At 33.2% G+C, this 18650-nt stretch overlaps 1 protein-coding gene across 1 annotated transcript; it reads right to left on the reverse strand.

Annotated features, from left to right (window-relative positions):
- Nucleotides 1-7331: 7331 nt before the first annotated feature.
- On the reverse strand, nt 7332-12373 carry LOC134718035 (uncharacterized). The gene is made up of 3 exons (XM_063580537.1): nt 11925-12373; nt 10801-10978; nt 7332-9315 (listed from the first exon to the last, which is right to left on the reverse strand). Exons 1-3 carry the CDS (start codon nt 12337-12339, stop codon nt 7332-7334), a joined length of 2577 nt encoding a protein of 858 aa, XP_063436607.1. The 5' UTR covers nt 12340-12373.
- Nucleotides 12374-18650: the final 6277 nt, after the last annotated feature.

Here is an 18650-nt window from a genome sequence, read left to right on the forward strand (position 1 = left end):
CTACTATATTTCCCCATTCAAATGAATTGATTGGCCAAAAATAAGGGGGGGGGGGGTTCAGATCTCTGGAACCCCGCCCCCCCTTTCAATTTCAATGCAATATGTTAGTTATATGTCCTTGTGAATATATCGTGAGGAATGTTATCAATAATTCTGCAGATAATGCAATTTTATCAAGAGTTTTGTACATTTTCTGTTAAAATTTTCATACCATCAGTGAAACATTTAAACAGGCTTAACTATTTTTTTATTACTGAAAGTGTCAAACAATGACAAGTGTTTTATTTACCACTCATGTGTTTTTGTGAGAAAAAAAATCATGTGCAAAATTTGGAATTAAAGGGAAAGAAGATCCTTTTGCCTCACATGGCCCATGTCAATTGGGAAAATATACTTACCAAAAATTGTTTTAAAATCTAATAAAATGTCTCTTACCGGTCTAATCAACGAGTACTTGCTGTTCCCATATAATTATCCTTATCGAATATCAATGTCCAGACATAATATATTACTGTTTCAACGGAAGTTACTTAACAACGACATCTGTGTGGTCTTCAGCTTAAGAAGGATAGCTCCACATGAAAACGCGGCAAATTAGATGAGTTCCGGGGTATATGCAGGAAAAGAAAACATACAAGAATTACGAATGTGTACATTTCGAAAATCTCTGACATTTTCTACCCCGGAACTCATCATATTTCCCGCGTTTTTATGTGGAGTTATCCTTCTTGAGCTGAAGACCACACAGATGTCGTTGTTTTGTAACTTCCGTTGATCGAAGTTGAATGGACAAAAATACAGCAACACTGCCAGCGAAAAAACTAATTAAAAGTGTTTAAACAGTAATATATTATGTCTGGACATTGATATTCGATAAGGATAATTATATGGGAACAGCAAGTACTCGTTGATTAGACCGGTAAGAGACATTTTATTAGATTTTAAAACAATTTGTCCTGACCATTGCCCCAATTTCTTGAAACGAAGTTGGCAACCTTTCGCTTCGCTCTATAGTCGAGATTCACGTTGATAGTAAAAATGCATATTTAAAGTAAAAATATTGTATATTAGTAAATATATGATACAAATAAGTGATATATATTAAAAAATCTGAGATTTATGATAATAAGGGTGAGGGACTATGGGGGGGGGGGGGGGGGGGGGGGGCTCATTACAGGATCCTGTCCTCAAGCACCTATGCAATTATCCTCTAACAATATTGATGATGAAAATTATCCACCAATTTTACAAGAATTAACAGAAATTTATAATACTGAAAGTGAGAATTCTAATTTAGTACGTCAGACGCGCGTTTCGTCTACATAACCCTCATCAAGAAAATAAGCAAGCTGAGAAGAAGAGTAAGCCAGAAGTAGTAGAAAAGAAGTGGGATCGGTAATGGCTGAAAATGAAAAAAAAATATTTCAGGAATATGTCCGGGAACTGATTTGATAGAGAAAGCAAAAAAGAATAAGGAAGAAAAAAATTGGATGTGATTCAACGACAAAATTATCAAAAAGATCAGTATAATAAAGATTAATAATAAACTCACTAACTGGTTTGAAGTAACTAGAGGGGTAAGACAAGGGGATTCTTTAAGTCCCACCCTATTCAATATTTTCATAAATGATCTACCTCAAATTTTTAAACAGGATGACTGTGATCCCTTGAAAATAGAACAGACAAATATTGGAAGCCTCCTATTTGCTGATGATATTTTGATAATGTCTGAAACTAAAGAGGGTCTTCAGTCAAGTTTAAACCATTTGTCTCAATACTGTGATAAATGGCAGTTAATTGTAAATTGTAAAAAAACTAAAACTATGATTTTAAGCACAAGTAACAATAGGAAAAATCTTAACCATTCTTTTAATTATAATGGTGATAAATTAGAGCAAATGGAAAAGTTTAAATTTCTTGGTAATATTATTAGTCAGAATGGAAATCTTATTCATTCAGCACAAGAATTAGCCAAAAAATCTATGAAAGTAATGTATTCTATAAAAACATATTGTAATTCGATTCATCAGACTCCTGTAAATTTGTCAAACCATTTATTTAACTCTCTCGTCAGACCAATATTAACTTATAACAGTGAAATATGGTATATGGATGCATACTCATCTTTTTATAAAGCTTCAATTAAAGGAGATAAAAATAACATAAAAGTAGATACTCTAAATTTCATTGACAAAAGTCCACCTGATAAAGTACTAAATAAATTTAATAAGTTAACTTTAGGAGTAAAAAAATGCTCTTGCAATATAGCTGCTCGATCTGAATTAGGCAGCTACCCTATTGATTGCTTTATAAAAAGACAAACTCTTCTTTTTCATGATAGACTATTAAGGGAAGAAACTAGTCCCTTACTAAAAGAGACACTAAATTTGGCAAAAACTTTACATAATGCAGGTATTTATTCTTGGTACTCCTATGTAAATCATGTCAGAAGTCAAAATGATTTAGAAATTGTTAACCAAAATAAGGATAAAAATAATAGGCTAATATACAAACAAAATCTAGAAAACTCCTATGAAAATTTATATAATGATAAAATATTAAATTTACAAGAGAATAGCAAACTCCAACTTTTTAAAAAAATAAAGAAAAGCTATAACTTTGAACCATACCTACTTTCTCAAAACTTTGAATATAGACAACTAATTTCTAAATTTCGAATAAGTGACCACTGCTTATTAATAGAAACTGGAAGATACAGGAAAATTCCCAGAGATTTAAGACTATGCACACATTGTGATGTACTAGATGATGAGTTTCATTTCTTTTTTAAATGTAAAATAAATGAACAATTAAGAAAAGAATTTTTAAATGAAAATAAATATAATAACTTAAATGATATAGATAAATTAAAACATATTCTCAATCCTGAAACAAAACAGGACACTTGCAAATTAGGCTCCTTTTTAAAAAAGTCACTAAGACTGAGGGCAGGGAGTCCTTGATATAATTTGAATCTCTTACATATATATATATATATATATAAACGAGTCTAAATTGAAAACTACGTTCAAACCTATGTCTGCGTTGGATAAAAAACGCAATTTTTATACGTGTGCATGTCAAACAAATTTCGTTGTAGAAGGGTCTAAAAACAGCACAAACAACATTTTCCAAAAGACCAAAAGAGTGAAAAAGTATATTTAAACAAAACGCATTTGACTAACAGGTCGAACAACTGATGTTCTTTAACCCTGCTGACTGCCATTGACGATTGCCAAATAAAATTGATCACAAGATGTTACAAACTGGATCTTAATATAAATTTAATACGTCACAGAAAAAAAAAAAATGTTAACTTGTGGACAGGATGTTGTGCCACAAACATTCGGTGTCAATATTTCTTTAGTACACCATATCCGGATTTCGACAATAAATGTCTCTTCAGTGATGTTAGGGATCGAAACGGTATTTGGAAGGCCATATAAAAAGTACCCTCATTTTTTTAGAGAAAGTACCCTCATTTTTAGATTAACTCTTGAATTTTAAGAGTCAATATATAGGATGAACGGATCATATAAACCGGAGGGAAAATATGATACATGCCCAAACAAAAAAATATAAACGAGTCTAAATTGAAAACTACGTTCAAACCTATGTCTGCGTTGGATAAAAACCGCAATTTTTATACGTGTGCATGTCAAACAAATTTCGTTGTAGAAGGGTCTAAAAACAGACCAAACAACATTTTCCAAAAGACCAAAAGAGTGAAAAAGTATATTTAAACAAAACGCATTTGACTAACAGGTCGAACAACTGATGTTCTTTAACCCTGCTGACTGCCATTGACGATGTTACAAACTGGATCTTAATATAAATTTAATACGTCACAGAAAAAAAAAATTGTTAACTTGTGGACAGGATGTTGTGCCACAAACATTCGGTGTCAATATTTCTTTAGTACACCATATCCGGATTTCGACAATAAATGTCTCTTCAGTGATGTTAGGGATCGAAACGGTATTTGGAAGGCCATATAAAAAGTACCCTCATTTTTTTAGAGAAAGTACCCTCATTTTTAGATTAACTCTTGAATTTTAAGAGTCAATATATAGGATGAACGGATCATATAAACCGGAGGGAAAATATGATACATGCCCAAACAAAAAAATATAAACGAGTCTAAATTGAAAACTACGTTCAAACCTATGTCTGCGTTGGATAAAAACCGCAATTTTTATACGTGTGCATGTCAAACAAATTTCGTTGTAGAAGGGTCTAAAAACAGCACAAACAACATTTTCCAAAAGACCAAAAGAGTGAAAAAGTATATTTAAACAAAACGCATTTGACTAACAGGTCGAACAACTGATGTTCTTTAACCCTGCTGACTGCCATTGACGATTGCCAAATAAAATTGATCACAAGATGTTACAAACTGGATCTTAATATAAATTTAATACGTCACAGAAAAAAAAAAAATTGTTAACTTGTGGACAGGATGTTGTGCCACAAACATTCGGTGTCAATATTTATTTAGTACACCATATCCGGATTTCGACAATAAATGTCTCTTCAGTGATGTTAGGGATCGAAACGGTATTTGGAAGGCCATATAAAAAGTACCCTCATTTTTTTAGAGAAAGTACCCTCATTATATATATATTGATTTAAAAAAAAAAAGACAAATTATAGTTCAAAGTGTGTCCATTGTTTATTTTCATTGTTTTATGTAAACTGTATATTATGTATAATGTTTTAAGCCATTGGTCCATATGGGCGTAAAGTGCTTTTCAAAATAAAGTAATTATGAATCATAAAAATTGAGGGAGAAAAAACAAACACAAAATGTCCGTTTGTTTCCTTAAGTGCTGCATAGACACAGAGTTTTAGTGGGGATTTAAATATATCTTTATTGCCGATTTCGTTTTTGCAAAAAATGCTGCTAAAAATTGATAATTTTTGTAATTTTGAAGTAAAAAACGTTTTTTATTCAAAAAAAAAAATATGACTTTTTAATCAACATCAACTTATATAATTGGGCTCAAATGAAAGCTAAATAATTAAAGATTGTAAGAAAAATCTAACTTTACCATTTAAAGCAATGATTCTTGCTCAAATATAGCTAAAAACGTTATGGATTCCTCAAAAAACGGCAAGAAATGAACATTTGAAATGCACATTTTTGATTTTTTATATTATTTCCAACGGTGTCGATTTGGCCAAAGTGAGATATGTTATTCTTTCAAAAAAATGGAACATCATAACGTTTTGAAAAATATGTGTCACCGTACTCGTTTTTGAGAAAAATCGAGTAATATAATATTGTTTACTCAATCCCTTCCGTAAGCCTCACAAATTGCGCCAAAAATTAGGACGTTGCGGGAAATAACGTTACATTTCCCGGTATTTTTTTAGAGGCAGTGCGAGTGTGGCTGAAAAATGTATACATACACTATGATACTGACTATGACTTGGTTGGAAAGTTGTCTCAATGGCACTCATCTCATATCTTTTTATTTATAATGAACCCGTTTCAGGATGAAATAATGAATCCGTTAGTTTTACTGTTGTGTTTGTTAAAATTGTGAAACCCGCAAAACATGCAAACTGTGGAATTACGACTAGTTGAACAAAAATCAAGGTAAAATCGGGCTTTATTTTTCAAGTAGCAAAAATTCCAAAGTATATATATATTGCCAACATATTTATTATTTTATTTGATATTTCGTATTTATATCTGTCATTCCGGATCAAAACTTCCTTTCGTTTCTAATTTATTTTTCACACCTGGCATTCAATCGGAACTAATCAGGCATATTTCTAGTTGTTCTAAGAAAACATAATGGTCATTCAGTTACGGTTGACCTTGCATTAAATTAGATTTCTGCAACTTCTTTAGAAACCTATTATGAAAGTGCTTAAAGTACAAAAACCATCGGACGGTGAATCATGATTAGTAGATTACAAGGAAGTAATTATACTTACAAAGGCGACAATTTACTTCTCCCTATCATCATGGATGTAAAATCTAAGTTGCGGCAATAATCTTTATTTACATCTTTTTAACCTATAAGTGTATACCTGGCCTAGAGTCGAAAACTTTCTAGTCAGTTTTTCGTACTCACACTCCAAAATCAACCAATCATGATGCTGGACTTCATGTTTCGAGCTTGACTTTTGTGCTTCGAGCACTGAGTAAAGTTTTATGACTTGACTTCTGGCTCATAAAAATTTGCTCAGTGCTTGGAGCACAAAATCATGCCCGAAACATGAAATCCAGTTTTTTGATTGGTTAATTCTGGAGTCTTGAGTACAAAAATGGTGCTCTAGACAGGAGAACCGTGGAAAATAAGCAGAACACAATTTGACAACTCCGAGGCGGATGGGGAACATGATGGCGAACTGTGGTATATATTTGACCAATAGTACCACCTAAGTCAACAATAGAGGCTGTTTTGATGCATTGTAGAGTATGAATGGATTGCTCATTGTTGAAAACAGTAATCATTGAAGATAAAGAACAATGAAAAGACCTGCACATTAATAATCTGTACTTTTTCTATGTATTTTGTGCTATTTAGTCCATGTACATTTACTCTATATCCCTTTATTTTCTACCGTATACATGATGTTTTTTTTAAATGTATGTACTGTATATATTCATCCAGTGGAATACTGACAAGTGACGTTAAAATGTAAAAGAAAACGACATTCCTGAATAAATGAATGAAATATATTTCAGGGAACACTGTACAATTAAATGTCGAAATCTTAAATCTGCAAAAATAAGGGTCTAGTTGCTAATGCATACAGTTACATAATTTCTTTACAAGAATAACATAGCAAGCTTGTCCACAAGTTTGAAACTCTGACTTGGCATGCACACTGTAAAGGACTGTCACTCATCACTCATCTATAGGAATATATGTACCAAGTTTCTTGTCGATGTGACAATGACGTCCTCTGACCACTTTCACAAAAAAAAACAACACTAACCTGATTCGGGACTGACGGATGGACAAACTGTTGGGTATACACACAGAAACCCGTAGGAACAGACAAACGGAAACACGGAAATAAAAACATTACTGTCGTGGGCGGGCATTAAAAAAGCTGGTGTTTATAGAAGATTGTTGCATTATCATGTCATCAAGATCGAGAGAGACTTTATTATGTCAAGAGACGTACATCAGTAAAAGGGTTAGTTTCTAGTTTTATCTTTTCATTATACGTTTTTTTCAGATAATTGGGGGGGGGGGGGGGGGGGGTTTGAAAGAAAAAAATAATTCCAACTTGAATTAATCATTGCACAAGTAGAGTACCATTATATATAAGAACACTATAATTAAGACATGGCAAATATGTATGTTTTATTGTCTTTTGAAATAATCAATTAACTTCGTTATTATCGATTTGTTCTTTGTTACTCTGGGCGATCCATCTCGTCTCTTTTCTAATAGTAGTTCTCGAATTCCGTCTTCTCCTTCCTTTTCAAATGCATAATATAAGTGGTTTAATTTTAAGCCTGATTTGGCCATAACATCAGCTGTTCTCTGTGATATGATTTTTTGAGTAATTAAGGTTGTAAAAGTCTCTTGATCTACTTTACTAACATTGTCAAACTTCATTTGTGAATTCATACTCTCAATGGTAAATGAAAATTTCTTGTAGTTATTAGAAATATTGCCTAACAAAACTCTAAGAGCCTCAACATCCTCAATTGCATTATGCGCAATGTAATCACTTTTGCAAACTTCTTTAAAAATTGTATTTTGCTTATGATTAGGCAAATCTGGGTAGAATGTTTTAAACAATGGCAAAGTATCCACAAAACCACTAACATTTTGTCTAAATTCTCCGAAGCAGGTAAATTTTGACAGACTGTACAGTAATCGGCGAGCATCAAAAGTTTTACAATTATGAGCTGCTAAGACACATGGTTTATGCTGTTCTAACCAAGAGGTAAAGTTTTGAAATGCAGCTTCTTGTGACAGTACTTGAACAGGGTCTCCTTTATAAAAAAGCACGCCTCCTTTGCTAGTTAAACCAGTAACAGCTGAGGCCTGTGTTGAAATTGATTTACTTGGCTGAATGTAAGTACTGTACTCCGACGTTTTATGTAAATGGGATGCTTCAATTTGTAAAATATCACAATCTAAGCCTAAGGAAGATGTCTCCAAGTCGAAGACAACGATGTTTTCACAACTAGCAACTTCTGATAAATCTGGTCTATATTTAATCACAGGTATACTTGCATCACAAGTGACAGAGGCGAATGACATATTAGATGAATAGGTTACTCCTTCTTTTTTCTCCAACGATTCCGTATTAGATCTTTTCTCTTTTTTCACCAATAGTTTTCTCTTTTTTATTTCAGGGTCTCCTTCAAATTTCAACTGGCGTTTTCTTTCTTTTGATAATTTTTGACAGTTAACTTCCAAAATTTTACTTGGTGATAAATGTGCCTTTACAAAAACATCTTCCATATAGTTATACCCTAGATTTTTTTGTGCAGCTGCAGCAGCAATCCTATTTTCAAGGGATTCACTTGTACTGTAACATGTGCGCTTGTGGGCTTTACTTGCATATATATTGTTGGTAGATTCTACATCTCTTGTGGAGCCTCCAGGGGCAAGTTTCTCGGAATGGTTAGCAACAGATTTGAATATAACAGATAAGTCAACATACAGCGATTCATTTTCGAAAGGTTTGCCATGTGGAAGTGATTTATATGTATAATCTACATTTCCTGCTTTGCACCAGTTACCACACTTGACGTGATTTCCAAATGCATGTTCAACTATTGCTTGCAGTGCATCCTTTAACCCTGAAGCATTATCTTTATTTTGAATGACAGCATACGAAAAACATTTCTGAAAATACTGTATGACACGTGTACTCAATATCTTGTGCTTATTTTGTAAGTTGTACAATGCCTTTCCTACCGACTTTTTGGAGTGACCAATGTCGCTCCATTTTTCCAACTCATGTCCCAATACTTCCCTAGCTTTTGACATGGTTGCAGCGTCATCATCCATTATAAGAATTGTTACTGGTTTATGAGAAAGTTCTTCAATATTCTGCATCAGCTTTGCTCCCGTGAAGGCCTCCATGGCTTTTGAGGATTGATTCCAATTTTTTGTACAGTTATGAGGCCTAGCTTCAATATTTATCTTTTCAGCATATAAACAGATTCTACAGTTTTTCCCGCAAATACCATAATCGAGTATTTTCCCCGTCATCGATCCTATAGCGGTACCCACTCCAGATGGACTGTCATACGACCTTCCACTCCCCCTTTTTTGCCAACACATGTCATATTTAATTGCGAGACCCTTGTGTGGTGTATCATCACTATAATAAAACAAACAATTTTAACGATTAAAAAGGACTAAGGCAAGGTTTTGTGTCAAAGGCCTACTGTAGCATATAATTTATTACTTTAAATACATTGTGACTTTGATGGAGAGTTGTGTAAATAACACCTTTAACCCATTTTCTTATAGATATTTTAGTCATCACATACTATCGGGAATTAAATTTTTAAAAAATAAATCACATAGCAGTGCAATTGCATTACTTATGGATATAATAACTCTGTTAAGCATAACCCTAGACACAAGGGGATTTGCTCGTAGACTTACATTTTTTACCCTTTTCAAGACAAAAAAGACATTTTATTTTGAAAATTATACAATTATAAATTTTTAATCTGCCGCAAACAGGACTAATTTTGCCTCAATTGCCATAACATGCAGAAGGCAATTATAGATATTGTCAAGTTATAGTTTTATTTCAATTTCCTGTTCAACGCTTGTATAATTATAATTTTCCGCGTTTCGAAGTATAGAGGAAAATTATTGTATTAACGGTTCTTTCAATATATGTATGGACACGTGATATTAATTGTATCACGTGAATGGTCATTTTTGCGGGTTTATTTCCCTATCAGACCATTCTTTCGACAACTTTGAACTGGTCAAGTTCAGATTTAATGCTGGTTCATTAATGTTTGATTTTTTCTTGTTTTTTGTACTATATATTGGTATTTTTGTTTGCTATTACACATTTTGATGGTATTATGTTTATGTAAACATAAGCTAACTTTCAGTATTGTCCAAGTACAACTCTCCAGACGATCTTCCGAGCATTAGGGTTTGGACACAGGTTTCCATATCGACTAAGGTAACTTCGTTGTTGGTTTTTCCTGGCCGGCGGGTTCGTTTATGACGGAGTCAATGTATTCATTTCGTATTGAAAGTATTGTTGATATATATGTATATAGATATTATTTGCATAAATATTATGTTTGTTATGATAGCTTATAAAAAAATCCGGTGTCCTTTTTATTCTTGTGGGCGATCGGCCATTATAAATTGTGTTTGATATATTTATTGTTATATATAAGTATAGAGTGTACGTGATTCTATTTGCTCTGTGTTGAAGACCCAACGTTGACCTATAAATGCTAAGTTAAACCTATATGGAGGGTTGTCTAATTGGCACTCAAACCACATAAATACTGGATTTGAAAATATATCGAAAACATGAGAGTGGAACAGTAATTTAATTCCATTAGAACTTTGTATGTATTTTATGATTGTAGAAAAAAATAAGTTTAATCATACGAACTTAATCATATTAAAGGAGTTAATAAAAATACCGCTAGACCTATACCTTAACATATCTCCATATAATTTGACATGTTGATATTATAAAACGTATTACAATCTGTCTACCAGAAATGTTGACTTTTACTTGTAGTAATACGGTACTACCATTTCTTTAACCATTACAAATATGTTTTATATTTACAACACAATGCTATTCCCAACTTACAGCGTTAAAGCAGTCTCCTCTTCAATGGCTTCGAGGCAAGATTTTTTGGCTGTTTCTACCAGGGGTTTATTTACTTCTCTTTCCCGTGTCTTGAGGGCATTAGCAGAAATGCCTGGAACTCCAATTGTGGCAAACAACTGATTGAGTTGCCGATGTCCAGAGCCACAATCGGTCATTCCTACAATAAAGAAATGAATTACATGTAATTATTCAAATATTTCCCTTTCTATTCCAATATCTGTAAAACTTAAAAACTCGAATTCACTATTGCCGTATTAGTAATGTTCGAATAATGAACAGTTACTACAAGATGTTTTATTGTTAAATTATATTCGTTTCCTCATACATAAGCTAACCACAATTGTAGGAAAAGGGATGGATAAGGGACGGCAGTCACAAGTTCCATGTAGGATAACAAACTTAATTCATATAGGTTTTCTTTATACTGACACCCTATCCCCTATATTTGTATATGACAATGTTTTCCGACTTCATTTTTTTTTATTACACTGTCATCGTTTGTATTACATAGTATCTCAACGCAAAGCTAAATAATAAATGTTAGTTTACGCCGTATTTTATCTTTCTCAAGAAATCCATTTTTTATTATCTTTCTCTATCCTGGATGAAAACAATCTCGGAAGATATAAAAAAGAAGATGTGGTATTTTTGCCAATGAGACAACTATCCACAAAAGACCAAAATAACACAAACATTAACAACTATAAGTAACCGTACGGCCTTCAAAAATGAGCAAAGCCCATACTGCATGGTCAGCTATAAAAGGCCCCGATAAGACAATGTAAAACAATTCAAACGAGAAAACTAACGGCCTTATTAATGTAAAAAAAATTAACGAAAAACAAATATGTAACACATAGAGTTTGGTGATTATTTGAATGTAATTTGTGTTGCATTCTTATGTAAAAATTGCAATAATCAATCATTACGCATGTTTTCGTTGTTCTATACTGTATTGAAATTTATTTTAAATAACGGATGGTCTATAATGATCGAGATGATTGCAGTTATTTTATAATGCGGGAGGGGTAAAATTGGGTAATGATTAAATATGGGATCACGCTAATATAAATTAAAGATGCGATTTATTTGTATAATCATACCTAGTGCCATTTTGGTATTTATGTCAAATGCGCCAGGTCCTCGTTGTCCAGTGAAATGTCTTTTGCTGGTTGGTATAGCAGTCACGTATCCACATTTTTCACAAGAAATGTTCAATATACTGGCAAATCCAAATCTTTGTTCGTTAATAGTATTATGCAATTTTAAGTTTGAGCCACAACCCACGCAAGCTTTCAAAGCTTCGGCTAGTAATGAAAGCTCAACTAGGCGCCGACCATCTTTCCATGTTATATCTGTATCGTCTTGGTCTATGTTAATGACAGGTTTATCAGCGATTTGTTGATCAACTTTGAAGATTTCATTTCTATTTCCATTTATATTCTCAATTAGCTTTTTTGCAGATTCCCGCCGTGTCCTTTCCTTTGAGGAAAGAAACCGCCTTTTCCCGACGGCCATGGCAATTCCAATGGTGATTCCGTTATGACGTCGTTTAAACAACGTTAAATTACGGGAAACAATAGACGACGTTTTCGTTTGTTATTACCTCCCCTGAAACTGTTGGATATGCCCTTAAGCTAGTGGGACCGAGATGGACAGAGAGATTTCAGAAGACAACAGATCACCAATACCAACTCCACCACCTAGGTTCTCACCCAACAGACAATCTGACAAAATGCCAATTCTACGTATGCCAGTAAGGCGAAGGAAGAACACTAAAAAACAGTATAAGAAGGTTATTTTTTCTTTCTTTCACAAATTGTTCTTTATTATGACTTTTATCGGGACTTCGGGATCAGGTGTTTTTAAGCTCGGGATTTCGGGATTGACTCCTTTGGGATGCAGGAATTTTTTATTTTTTTTTCGAATGTCGGGGTTGATTCTTTTGGGATCCGCAAATTCTAATTTTTTTTCGAATTTCTAGATTTCGGGATTCAAATTTATTTAAAGTCGGAACCTCGGGATTTCGTATTTTTGACGCCCGGGGTTTTGGTATCGGGACCCCTCCAACCCTCCCTCTTTACGGAGTAATTAAAGGAGGGACGAACTGTAAAAAAGATGTGTGCGGCGAAACTGTCTACATATTATCAATAATGCTGGAACTTAAAAATGGGGCAATCTAAAGACTTTAACAATAAGCTAAATCCTTGTATAGAAAGCCAAAGGTGACAAAATGCCAATCAACTGATCGGAGAAAATATAGTGACCAATGTGTTATAACCATGTTAATACCCCACCCGACATACAGTTACTGTAATTGGGGGAGGGGTTAAAGCGTATTTCTTATGATTATAACCCAGCCGTAGCGATGGGGCATACTATTTTACCCAAGTTGTTTCAAATGTTGGTTTCCGTCCTCTATCTTAGGTTTGCTTCAAACAATATTATGAAACTATACAAAATGCTTATAACCAGATGTTGTTGTTGTCACTTAAACTGTTCAAACTGAATTTTGAGTTCCGTTCTCTAATTTAGGTTTGCCGTGACCAAAGTTTTGAAAGCTTATTACACCAGAACTTCATATGATATGCAATCCGGGAGCATTTGTTCGACATATTTTCCATTTATTTATTAATAGAATAAATTCAAGATTAAAGTTAACTCTTCTAGCTTTGACTGTTGATGTCCTTGTGCCTAGATTAAACTTTTTAAAAATATTGCTATTTATGATTCCAAAGACGGCCTAGTCTCTTTACGTGCTTGAGTATATATATGTATGAAGATCAAAAGTTATTGTATGTTTGAACACTCCACCACAGATCAAATGAATAAAAGAGATAACAAGAGGTCAACGTACGGCATTCTACAATGAGCAACACTGATACTTTAAAGAAATCTGTGTATGGCACATATTATGTACTTTTTCAGTTTGAAATTCAAGTCAAGATTTAACGACGTCATAATTTCTTTTGTCATTAATACATGTATATCCCTTTTAAGTTCAGAAATTTTTTCATAAACCTTGATAAAAGAATGAAAAAAATCAAATTTTAGTCATATATAGGATATTTAATTTTGTTTCAATACTTTCATTATTAATATATACTTTTGTTTATATAGATTAAACCGTTGGTTTTCCCGTTTGAATGGTTTTACACTAGTAATTTTGGGGCCCTTTATAGCTTGTTGTTCGGTGTGAGCCAAGGCTCCGTGTTGAAGGCCGTACTTGAACCTATAATGGTTTAATTTTTAAATTGTTATTTGGATGGAGAGTTGTCTCATTGGCACTCACACCACATCTTCCTATATCTCTTGGGCGACTCTAGGTAGTGTCAAAGAACGAAACAAAAAAGTATATACACCACATTCTCACAGCCCTTGTCGAATTAGTACGGTATTTTGAATTGTATAACCGTTACAAAAAATATATAAACACTTTTCAAGATTAGTTTTTGATCATTCTGTCTGAGTTTTGAACTTTGAAGATATTGATATTGCCTGAAATATTTCTTTAGACTTTGAGACACGAGCTGTTGATGTATGTCTACAGTAAACAGATTATCTATTCCTTGTTGACATAATCCACTGCTTGCCATTTTAGTACCAATATAGTTGTGAATTTTTCTACGACTGCAAAAATTGTTGTATAACAGCACTTACAAAACATCGTAAACCTCTCTTTAAAGTGTTTTAGTTAAATGTTTTGCCAATGAGACTTTTCATTAAATTATCCAATTTGTGTAGAAACAGAACTGTTAACTTTAAAAACTAGAGGCTCTAAAGAGCCTGTGTCGCTCACCTTGGTAATTATGTGAATTAAACAAAGGAAGCAGACAGTTCATGACAAAATTGTGTTTAAGTGATTGTGATGTGTTTGTACATCTTACTTTATTGAACATTCTTGCTGCTTACAATTATCTCTATCTATAATCTATAATGAACTTGTCCGTGTGGTTTCAGTGTAAAATGTTAGTAAAAATTTACAAATTTTATGAAAATTGTAAAAAAAATATTATAAAGGACAATAACTTCTTAGGGGGTCAATTGACCATTTTGGTCATTTTGACTTATTTTTTAGTCTTAAATTGCTGTACATTACTGCTGTTTACAGTTTATCTCTATCTATAATAATATTCAAGATAATAACCCAAAACAGCAAAATTTCCTAAAAGTTACCAATTTAGGCGCAGCACCCTAACAACGAGTTGTCCAATTCATCTTAAAATTTCAGGGCAGATAAATTTTGACCAGATAAACAATTTAACCCTTTTGTCAGATTTGCTCTAAATGCTTTGGTTCTTGAGTTATAAGCCAAAAACTGCATTTTACCCCTATGTTCTATTTTTAGCCATGGCGGCCATCTTGGATGGTTGGCCGGGTAATAAAACACAAACTTTAAACTAGATACATCAATGATGATTGTGGCCAAGTTTGGATTAATTTGGCCAGGTAGTTTCAGAGGACAATATTTTTGTAAAAGATCATGGATATTAACGAAAAATGGTTAAAAATTTACTATAAAGGGCAATAACTCCTAAAGGGGTCAACTGACCATTTTGGTCATTTTGACTTATTTGTAAATCTTACTTTGCTGAACATTATTGCTGTTATTTACAGTTTATCTCCATCTATAATAATATTCAAGATAACCAAAAACAGTAAAATTACCAATTTAGGGGCAGCAACCCATCAATGGGTTGTCTGATTCATCTGAAAATTTCAGGACAGATAGACCTTGACCTGATCAATAATTTTACCCAATGTCAGATTTGCTCTAAATGCTTTGGTTTTTGAGTTATAAGCCAAAAACTGCAATTTACCCCTATGTTCTATTTTTAGCCATGGCGGCCATCTTGGATAGTTGGCCGGGTAATAAAACACAAACTTTAAACTAGATACATCAATGATGATTGTGCCCAAGTTTGGAATAATTTGGCCCGGCAGTTTCAGGAGAAGATTTTTGTAAAAGTTAACGACGACGGACGCCAAGTGATGGGAAAAGCTCACTTGGCCTTTTAAGCCAGGTGAGCTGAAAATAAGATTCAACCATAAAATAATGATAAAATATTGGAAATATGTAAAGGAAAAAAAAAAAAAAAGAAGGAACAGCATGACCATAAATCTGCTTTTTAATCTGAGACATGTGTGAAAACATAAATACATAAATAAAACATAAATTTGTGAAAGATGTTTATTTGCATTGGAAAAACAATGATGAATTGTCATGTTTTAAAGAATTGCAATAATTATCAATATGATTTATATTTTCAGATACAACCAACAGTGGAGTGAAAGAAAAGTAGAGGATGCTGTAAATAGTGGTAGTGAAGTTGACAATGGACATGTAGATATCGATTTAGATAACATGGGTTAACATAGCACGGGACAATTTAGAGGCATCTAGTAAAAACTCCTATGTGGGATCCTTGGTTAGGCTGACGACTTTCTTAAAATATACCGATAGGATTACAGTGGAAGAGCAAAGAATGGAAGGTAGATTACAAGAACACGTTGGAATGATAAGAATGTCACTCAAGAAGATGATTAGAATTAGAAGAACCGTTATTGAGACAGAATAAGTCCGCGAGTAGAATATTTTGTTATTCAAACAAACATAACAAAGACCCATCATTGTTACATTTGGTTGATACATTCAAAAATACCTACCGTTATCTGGATGATATTTTTTCGTTGAATAATCCAGAGTTCTCTAAATATACTTCAGAAATTTACCCAAACGAACTTACTTTAACTAAATCTAACATAAACAGCAGCAGTTGTCCTTTTCTAGATTTAGACATTTCAATTTCAAACGGGAAACTTCACACTAAAATTTACGACAAAAGAGACGATTTTTCATTTCCTATTGTTAATTTTCCTTTTTTAGACGGCGATGTGCCTTTGGCTCCATCATACGGTGTTTATATATCGCAACTCGTTCGGTTTGCCCGTGTGTGTTCTGATGTCATAGATTTTAACGAACGTAATCAATGCATCACTGGTAAATTGTTGTGTCAGGGATTTCGATACCATAAATTACTTAAAACTTTCACTAAATTCTTTCATAGATACAAAGATTTGATTAGTAAATTTGGCTATACCTGTAGAAAGCTTATTAAAAATGGTATTTCTCATCCTAAATTTTATGGTAATATTGTACTTAAAGCGAGGAAATCACTATGTGATCCTTGTAAACTCATCGAACCTTTGAACAAACTTATAAGTAAGGGTTATCGTACCAATATTGTAATTAGATCTCTGAATATAGTTCACATTGGCACTAATATTGATTTTGTCATTAGCAAATTAAAACATAACTAAATTTCATTATCTTTTAGGCGAGATGTATAGGGGACACAGCCACGTTAACTTTTATTTCTATAGAAGTCGCTCTTCACTATACTACTACCTGTCGATACATTTATTTTTGGCATTGCACAAGTCATGTCTTCTTTGACTATTAATGACGTTAAAATACTAAATCCCTGTGATGTGTTTTAGTCGATTTTAGTCTCTGATGCATGATTTTTTACTATTAATTGGTTTTGGCTTTTAACTAGCTGTCAGTAACTGCGAGTACTCTCAAATCGTATATATGGATCTTGGCTGTATACCAGCTTTGATTATTTGTAATATCTTCAATTTTTCACTTATTCTTACAACATTTGTATAAACTTCAAGATTATAAAAAACCGTTTTTTTTCTAAAGTGAACATTGATTGGTTAAATATTTCTCAGTGTGTTTGAATTTATTTGAAAGCCTTTTGGTCATCACTGTTTGTCTCTAATATTTAATTAACTGTGCATTTGTATTCAGATATCGCAGATCAAATTTATTCATTCTTTGTGTAATCATACGTTTTTTGATTGAGTTAAGTCTGCTAATTGATATTTTATCGTATGTTTTTATATGTTGTGATGTTATGCTATTGTTTCAGAAAAAGGGAGAAGGTTTCGGCCCATTAAAACGTTTAATCCCGCTGCAAATGTTTGCACCTGTCCTAAGTCAGGAATCTGATGTACAGTAGTTGTCGTTTGTTTATGTAATATATACGTGTTTCTCGTTTCTCGTTTTGTTTATATAGATTAGACCGTTGGTTTTCCCGTTTGAATGGTTTTACACTAGTAATTTTGGGGCCCTTTATAGCTTGTTGTTCGGTGTGAGCCAAGGCTCCGTGTTGAATGCCGTACTTTAACCTATAATGGTTTAATTTTTAAATTGTTATTTGGATGGAGAGTTGTCTCGTTGGCACTCACACCACATCTTCCTATATCTATGTATGATTAATCTAGATATACGGGTTATGTTCTTCTCATATATGTTATGATACTAAACCCCTTACGGGAAGGATTGTGCCTGATGTTCATATGATGAAATCATAATCTTTCCGTCAGTTTAATTGAAGTCTGGAGCTGGCATGTCAGTTAACTGCTAGTGGTCTGTTGTTATTTATGTATTATTGTCGTTTTGTTTATTTTCTTTGGTTACATCTTCTGACATCAGACTCGGACTTCTCTTGAACTGAATTTTAATGTGCGTATTGTTATGCTTTTACTTTTCTACATTGGTTAGAGGTATAGGGGGAGGGTTGAGATCTCACAAACATGTTTAACCCCGCCGCATTTTTGCAGGAGCCTCTGGCCTTTGTTAGTCTTGTATTATTTAAATTTTATTTTCTTGTGTACAATTTGGAAATTAGTATGGCGTTCATTATCACTGAACTAGTATATATTTGTTTAGGGGCCAGCTGAAGGACGCCTCCGGGTGCGGGAATGTCTCGCTACATTGAAGACCTGTTGGTGACCTTCTGCTGTTGTGTTGTTTTTTT

This window comes from Mytilus trossulus, chromosome 5 (genome assembly GCF_036588685.1).
Source record: "Mytilus trossulus isolate FHL-02 chromosome 5, PNRI_Mtr1.1.1.hap1, whole genome shotgun sequence".
Lineage (NCBI taxonomy): Eukaryota > Metazoa > Mollusca > Bivalvia > Mytilida > Mytilidae > Mytilus > Mytilus trossulus.